Genomic DNA, 8431 nt, shown 5'->3' with positions numbered 1-8431 from the left:
CAGTTTCTTGATAAGTCTTTCTGTTGCTTCATTATTGGTATATAAAAATGCAACCGATTTCTGTATGTTGATTTTGTACCCTCCAACTTTGCTCATTTCATGAATCAATTCTAGTAGGCTTCTGGTGGAGTCTGTTGGGTTTTCTATGTAGAGTATCCTGTCATCTGTGAAGTGTGAGAATTTGTCTTCTTTGTTGGCAATTCTGATGCCTTTTATTTCCTTTTGTTGTCTGATTGCTGATTATAGGACTTCCAGCACTATGTTAAACAACAGTAGTGAGAATGGACATCCCTGCCTTGTTCCTGATTTCAGGGGGAATGCTCTCAGTTTTTCCCCTTAAGGATGATGTTAGCCGAGGGCTTCTCATAAGTGGCTTTATGATGTTTAAATAAGTTCCTTGTATCCCGACTTTCTCGAGGGTCTTTATTAAGAAGGGATGCTGTATCTTGTCAAATGCTTTTTCTGCATCTATCGACAGGATCATATGGTTTTTATCTTTTCTTTTGTTAATGTGATGTATATCACGTTGATATGCGAATATTGAACCAGCCCTGTAACCCAGGAATGAATACCACTTGATCTTGGTGGATAATTCTTTTTACGTGCTGTTGCATTCGATTTGCAAGTATCTTCTTGAGGATTTTTGTGTCCGTATTAATCAAGGATATTGGCCTGTAGTTCTCTTTTTTTGCTGGGTCTTTGTCTGGCTTGGGAATCAAAGTGATGCTGGCTTTGTAAAATGAGTCTGGAAGTTTTCTTTTGATTTTTATTTTTTGCAATAGCTTGAAAAGAATGGGTATTAACTGTTTTAAATGTCTGGTAGAATTCCCCAGGGAAGCCGTCTGGCCCAGGGCTCTTATTTGTTGAGGGGTTTTTGATGTCTGATTTGATTTCTTCACTAGGTTATGGAGCTGTTCAGGTTTTCTATCTCTTCCCATGTGAATTTTGGTAGTGAGTGTGTGTTTAGGAATGTCCATTTCTTCTAAGTTGTCCAATTTGTTGGTATATTATTTTTCATAGAATTCCCTGATAATTGCTTGTATTTCTGAGCGGTTGGTTGTAAGACGTCCTTTTTCATTCATAATTTTGTCTATTTGAGTGCTCTCTCTTTTCTTCTTGAGAAGCCTGGCTAGAGGTTTGTCAATTTTGTTTACATTTTCAAAAAACAGCTGCTGTTTTCATTGATCTGTTCAACTGCTTTGTTTTTTGTTTTTTTGGATTCCATATTTTTTATTTCTGGTCTGATATTTATTATTTCTCTTCTCCTATTGGGTTTTGGGTGCTCTGCTTGCTCTCCCTCAAGTTCTTTTAGGTGCACTGTTAGATTTTGTACTTGTGTTTTTCTAATTTCTTGAAATAGGCCTGGAGTGCAATGTACTTTCCTTTTAGGACTGCCTTAGCTGCATCCCATAGAGTTTGGACTGTTGTATTTTCATTTTTATTTGTTTCCATATATTTTAAAATTTCTTCTCTAGTTGCCTGATTGGCCCATTCATTTTTAGTAGAGTGTTCTTTAACCTCCATATTTTTGGAGATTTTCCATACTTTTTCCTGTGATTGAATTCAAGTTTCATAGCATTGTGATCTGAAAGTGTGCATGGTATGATCTCAATTCTTTTTTTATTTATTGAGGGCTGCTTTATGTCCCAGTATGTGATCTATCTTGGAGAATGTGCCATGCGCATTTGAGAAGAAAGTGAATTCCAAGACCTCAGGATGTAGAGTTCTAAATATATCTGTCAAACCCATCTGGTCCAATGTGTCATTCAAGTCCATTGTGTCTTTAATGATTTTCTGTCTAGTTGATCTATCCATTGCTGTAAATGGAGTATTAAAGTCCCCTGCTATTAACATATTCTTATCTATAAGATTTTTTCCGTTTGTGATTAATGTTTTATGTATTTGGGTGCTCCCATATTCGGTGCATAGACATTTATAATTGTTAGCTCTTCCTGATGGATAGACCCTGTAATTATTATATAATCCCCTTCTTCATCCCTTGTTACTGCCTTTAATTTAAAGTCCAGTTTGTCTGATATAAGTATAGCTACTCCAGCTTTCTTTTGAATTCCAGTAGCATGATATATATTTCTCCATCCTCTTACTTTCAATCTGAAGGTATCCTCAGTTGTAAAGTTAACTTCTTATAGAAAACAGATAGATGGATTTTGTTTTTTATCCATTATGCTACCCTATGTCTTTTGACTGGAGCATTTATTCCATTTACATTCAGTGTTATAATTGAAAAATATGGATATAGAGTCATTGTTCCTTTGTGGAATTCATGCTTGTGGTGGTGTCTCTGATACGTTGCGTTCCTTGCAACATTTCCCTCATAGAGTCCCCCTCAGGGTATCTTTTTTTTAAAAATTTTAAATGTTTATTTATTTTTGATAGAGGGAGGGAGAGAGAGAGAGAGAGAGAGAGAGAGAGAGAGAGAGAGAGAACAAGCAGAGGATGACCAGAGAGAAATGGAGACACAGGATCTGAAGCAGGTTCCAGAATCTGAGCTGTCAGCATAAAGCCTGATGTGGAGCTCGAACCCACAAGCCATGAGATCATGATCTGAGCCAAATTCGATGCTTAACCAACTGAGCCACCCAGGTGCCCCCCCGCCTCAGGATTTCTTGTAGTGCTGGTTTAGTGGTGACGAATGCTTTCCATTTTTGTTTATTTGGAAAGACTTTTATCTCTCCTTCTATTCTGAAGTACCAGCTTGCTGGATAGAAGATTCTTGGCTGCATTTGTTTCTGTTCATCATATTGAAGATTTTCTGCCATTCCTTTCTGGCCTGCCAAGTTTCAGTAGATAGGTCTATTACCACTCTGATAGTTTTCCCTTTGTATGTTAGGACCCTTTTCTCCCTAGCTGCTTTCAGAATTCTCTCTTTGTCATTATATATTGCTAGTTTCACTATGATATGTCATACAGAAGATCGATTCAAGTTATGTTTGAGGGGAGTTCTTTGTGACTCTTGAATTTCAACATATACTTCTCTCCCAAGGTTGGGGAAGTTCTCTGCTATAATTTGTTCCCGAACTCCTTCAGCACCTTTCCATCTCTCTTCATCTTCTGGAATTCCTATGATACGGAGATTGTTTCATTTGATTGTATCACTCAGTTCTCGAACTCTCGTGTTCCTGGATCAGTTTATCTCTATCTCAGCTTCCTCTTTTTCTATAATTGTGTCTTCTAATTAACCTATTCTCCTCTCTGCCTCTTCAATCCATGCATTGGACGCCTCTATTTTATGATGCACCTGATTTATAGCATTTTTTAAAAATTCATCACAACTATTTTTAAGCTCCATACTCTTTGTAGCAATAGCTTCTCTAATGTCTTCCATGCTTCTTTCAAGCCCAGCGATTAATTTTATGACTATTGTTCTAAATTCTTGTTTAGTTTTGTTGCTTATATCTGTTTTTGAGCAGCTCTTTAGCTGTCATTTCTTCCTGAATTTCTTAGAGGAGAGTTCTTCCGTTTCATCATTTTGGCTAGCTTTGTGTCTCTTGTTAGTTTTGAAAGCTTGTCATGTGCTCTGCACCTTCAAGTACTGCTATATTAAGGAAGGCTTATTGACTGTCTAGGGCCTGTCCATTAAGGAAGTGTTCTTTTAATGTTGTCTCTTGTTATTTGATTATTTTATTTCCTTACTTGTAGTGGTATTTGGGACTCTCCACTATGTGTACTTTGGCTTGTTTCTTGAAGTAGCCCTCAAAGAGAAAACAGACAGACAAACACACAGGTAACAAAGGCACGCAAACGCAGAGACACATCCAACAAACGAGGAAACCAAAAGGGAAAAAGAAAAAGAAAATAAGAAAAAGACGAAGAAGAAAAGAGAAATGAAAAAAGAAAAAAACCAAAACACAAAAGGCAGTCTAAAAGTATAAAAACAGACTTCCCAGCTACAAATAGAGAGCAAGGTGTTTACAGTGCTGATGGAAGAGCATATACACTGAGAGAAATGTCAGGGAGGGGAGAAAGCGAAATTGGACAGTAACCAGACAGCAAGACTAAGAGGCTTAATTCAGAGACAGATAGAAGAATATGGTAGGAGGTGACAAGAAAGAAATGAGGATAGTGTTACTCAGAGAAACTATATAGTCTGATTACTCCAGAGAGAGAGAGATAGAAAAGTACCAGTGTAGGTGTAGAATATGCATCTAGAGAATGGATTAAATGTAACTGTTTAAGCAAACCAATGACCAGAGTGTCCAGTCCAGCAGAGGGGAGAGATACGAATGAGACAAGGTATCTACATCTGAATAGAATATCCTTTCCTTCCTTCCTTCCTTCCTTCCTTCCTTCCTTCCTTCCTTCCTTCCTTCCTATCTATCTATCTATCTATCTATCTATCATCTTTCTAATTTTTTTTGAGAGAGAGCATGTGTGAGAGAGCACACAAGTGAGGGAGGGGCAGAGGGAGAGTGAGGGACAGAATCTCAAGCAGGCTGCATGCTTAGTGGAGCAGGGCTCCATCTCATGGCTGTGAGATCATGACCTGTGCTGAAATTGAGAGTCAGAGGCTTAAATGACTGAGCCACCCAGGGGTCTCAATATTTTTCAACTTTCTGCTCACTGGATCCACATTGGGAGCCTGTAGACTGCTACTGCCTAGGCCCACTCTCAGGGGTTAGTCTGTCATGGGCCAGGCAGCAGGACTTTCAAAGTTTTCCAGACAAATCTAGTGTTAGTCAAGTTAGGGAACCACAGCTATAGAGTGTGTGCTCCTTCTCTAAGGAAGAAGTCCATGGGTAGTTAGAGGGGAGGGAGAAGGAGACAGCATCTGAGAAAGGGAAGGTGGGTAATCAATTAGATTGGTAGGCTTGGTGTGAGGTACTGAGTTGTGGTACTTTCTGCTCTGCCCCACCCCTGACTCAGAAGGGTCTAGTGGCCAGCACCTATTCACTTGTGTCAGGGCCTGGACCCAGGGGATTGTTTTCCCTCCAGATCTGTGGGAGGTTGATAAGAGTACATTTTCACACTGATTATTAAGGTGGGTAGTTGGTTGACTTTCAGAGAAATGCAATGCTGAGGGTCAACGGTACCTCTATAAAGATTGCCTTTGTTCATTGTCCAGCATTGCACTTCCTAAAGGGTCGTGTGTGTACCTCCCTTATATACCTAACTGTTTTAAAAATATTTAGGTTGCACAACTGAAGAGCATGGCTACTTTTATTTTCCTCCATTTGTGACAGATTGTGTGAGGTGCTCAACCTTGATCCAAGACAAGTCCTAATTGCAGAAGTGATCTTCACAAATATTGGAGGAGCTGCCACTGCTATTGGGGACCCACCAAATGTCATTATTGTTTCCAACCAGGAGTTGAGAAAGATGGTATGTATCAGTGTAATAGGTTTGCTTTCAATAAATATAGACCCCAACTTACTTGCCCATTTACCATTCTACCCAATGAGGAGGCTTTATTATAAATTAAACTCTTCTATGTCACTTCTTAATATCAAGTGCTATTGGTTATCTTGAGAAGGAAGATTAGGTGACTGATCCTTCAGTGTAGAGTGAAGTGGTTTGAATTGATTCATTTCCATTCTGATAAATTATTAAGAAAAGGATGTATAACATGATACACTTACGCATAGTAGATGATGTTCCCATTGTATTAATGGGAACTGGGGTTTCTTCCAACTAATATTAAAAATAAAATAATCTGTCTTTCACATTTTTGAAATGTGGTGGATGAATTTACTGATGAAGAACTTAAGATTTTTTTAAGAGTTGTAAAATGAAGGTATTTAGGAATTTTGGAAAGCTCTTATAAATACTAACATAATTTTTTGTATACTAAAGTAAAAACAAAGTATTAGAGAGTGAAAATAGCATTTTATATGGGGCGCCTGGGTGGCTTAGTCGGTTGGGCGTCCGACTTTCGCTTGGGTCATGATCTCGCGGTTCGTGGGTTCGAGCCCCGCGTCGGGCTCTGTGCTGACTGCCAGCTCGGAGCCTGGAGCCTGTTTCAGAGTCTGTGACTCCCTCTCTCTCTGACCCTCCCCTGCTCACGCTGTCTCTCTCTCTCTCTCTCTCTCTCTCCTAGAAATAAAAAAAAAAGAAAGAAAATAGCATTTTATATATCTTAAAGAGTTTAAAATGATATAATTTTCATTTATCATTCATTGGTAGATTTTCTCCATATCTCTTCTGTGAAGTGTCAGCAAAAATGCTTCCAAATTGGTATCATTTATTTTAGATGATATGTTTATGTGTGTGTTGTTGAAGTGTGCCAGTATGTTTATGTGTGTTGGTGCTATCTTTTATAAAAAGTATTTAAGCCTTTGAGCATGGCTCTAAGGTATTGAGATTCAGGATATGACTTAAGCGCCTTATCTAAACTTTAATACTCCCTAGTTACCCTGGGAAACCCTGGCAACACTTAACCAGGCTTCCTGTGTGAACTGAGCAGTATGCTCAGTATCATGTTATAACAGCACATGAGAAGGTGGCAGAGCCTTGTGATCTGTTCTAGGGGCACCTGTCACCCAGGATAGGCCTCATACATTTTGAAGAGAACTGTTTTTTAATTTTTTAAACATTTATTCATTTTTGAGAGAGAGAGACAGAGTGTGAATGGGAGGAGGGGCAGAGAGAGAGGGAAACACAGAATCTGAAGCAGGCTCTAGGATCTGAGATGTTGGCGCTGAGCCTAATGGGAGGCTCAAACTCATGGACCACGAGATCATGACCTGATCTGAAGTTTATCACTTAACCGACTGAGCCACCCAGGTGCCCTGAAGAGAGCTGCTTTTAGAGAAAAATACTGCTTTATTTTTAATTTGCAGTATTACATTTATTGTAGAAAATATAAATCACACAAACAAATTTAAAAAATTGTCATAATCTCACCACTCAGAGATAAATATTCTTAACGTTTTGGTGCATCTAGTTTCCCAGAATGTTGTATGTAGATACACATGGATGAAAAAAGATAACACAGTTTCTGCTCTGGCCAAGATAGAGTAATGGGGACTAGGTTTACTCTCATGCTTGAGACATCCAAAAATAAAATTAATGAAAATCCAAAAAACAAAACCCCAAACAAAGCAAAACCAGATAATGGCAATCAAGATACAGGCCATTAGGCAAACAAACAAAAAACAGTGGGTTTTTTTGAGAAATGGGAAGCAAATGAAGTGAATCTTATCATTGCCCCAGTTCACTGCCTTGATAGAATTTCCAGGATGCAGTACAGAGAGGGAAAAACCATTGTGGAGCTCATCAGACTCCCTGAGTTTAGGAGATAGAACTCAGAGAGACCAAGGTTAAGATGTCTTCTTTGGTGAATTCTCCAAATACTTAAGGAAGAAATAATGCTATAATACCAATTCTACATAAAACTTTACAGTAAATTAAAGACAAGAGAATACTTTCCAACTCATTCCATGAGTCCCTGATGCCTAAAGTGGACAAAGCCAGTATAAGAAAAGTATTAACAAATGTTTTATGAATATAGATTTTTGAATTTTTAATTTAAAAATATTAGCATATCAAATTTACTAATATAAAATAGATAATAGATCATATCCAAATAGAATTTATACTAGGAACGAAACATTGGTATGATATTTGAAAAACCAGTGTAATTCACTAACAAACTAAATGATAAAATTAACATGATCATCTCAATAGAGGCAGAAAAACTTTTGGCAAAATCCAACATCCAATATCGCTTAAAATCTCTAAATAAACTAAAAAATAAGAGACTTCATAAGTCTGATAAGGAGCACCTCTGAAAATTCTACAGTTAGCATAATACTTAGATGTGAAAAACTGAGTGTCTCTTTCCTTAGATAGAAACAAGACAAAGATGTCCATTCTCACCACTTCAGTGTAAGATTTTCGTGGGGGCTCTAGCTGACACATTAAGGTAAGAAAAGAGATACAAATCATCCACATCAGAAAGGAAGAAAAGTCTTTTACAGATGGCATGACTGTCCATATAGACAGTTGAAAGAATCTGTAAAAAAAGCTTCTAGAAATAAAAGATGAATTTGACAAGTGTGCTATACAAGATCAATATAGAAAAATTAGGGGTTTTCTATATTCTAGCAGTAAACAATTGGAAATTAGCATCGATATGTAAAATACTTCAGGGTGAATCTGACCAAATATATGCATGACCTGTGTACTGAAAACTATAGCATATTACAGAGTAATTAAAGAAGACCTAATTAAATGGAAAGAGATTCTTTGTTGATGAATCAGAAGGCCCCATATTATTAACATATCAATTCTTCCCAGATGGACTTACAGATATATTCAATCTCTGTCAAAACCATAGCAGGGTTGTTGTTGTTTTTGGTAGAAATTGACAAACTGATTCTAAAATTTATATGGAAATTCAGTGTCTAGAATGGCCAAAAATAACTCTTAATGGGAAGAACAAATTGAGATATCTAGTGCTACTTAATTCCAA

At 37.6% G+C, this 8431-nt stretch overlaps 1 protein-coding gene across 1 annotated transcript in view; it reads left to right on the top strand.

Annotated features, from left to right (window-relative positions):
* OCA2 (OCA2 melanosomal transmembrane protein) overlaps positions 1–8431 on the top strand; it is a gene marked incomplete at its 3' end in the record, with an annotated part of 210733 nt that overhangs the window by 176194 nt on the left and 26108 nt on the right. Inside the window, exon 14 of the mRNA XM_039220235.1 lies at positions 5202–5340. Coding sequence (XP_039076166.1) covers positions 5202–5340 — 139 coding nt within the window. The remainder of the gene's footprint in view (positions 1–5201; positions 5341–8431) is intronic.

The sequence above is a fragment of the Hyaena hyaena genome, unplaced genomic scaffold (genome assembly GCF_003009895.1).
Source record: "Hyaena hyaena isolate Hyena2069 unplaced genomic scaffold, ASM300989v1 scaffold_892, whole genome shotgun sequence".
Taxonomy (NCBI): domain Eukaryota; kingdom Metazoa; phylum Chordata; class Mammalia; order Carnivora; family Hyaenidae; genus Hyaena; species Hyaena hyaena.
This window is presented reverse-complemented; position numbering and strand designations above follow the sequence as displayed.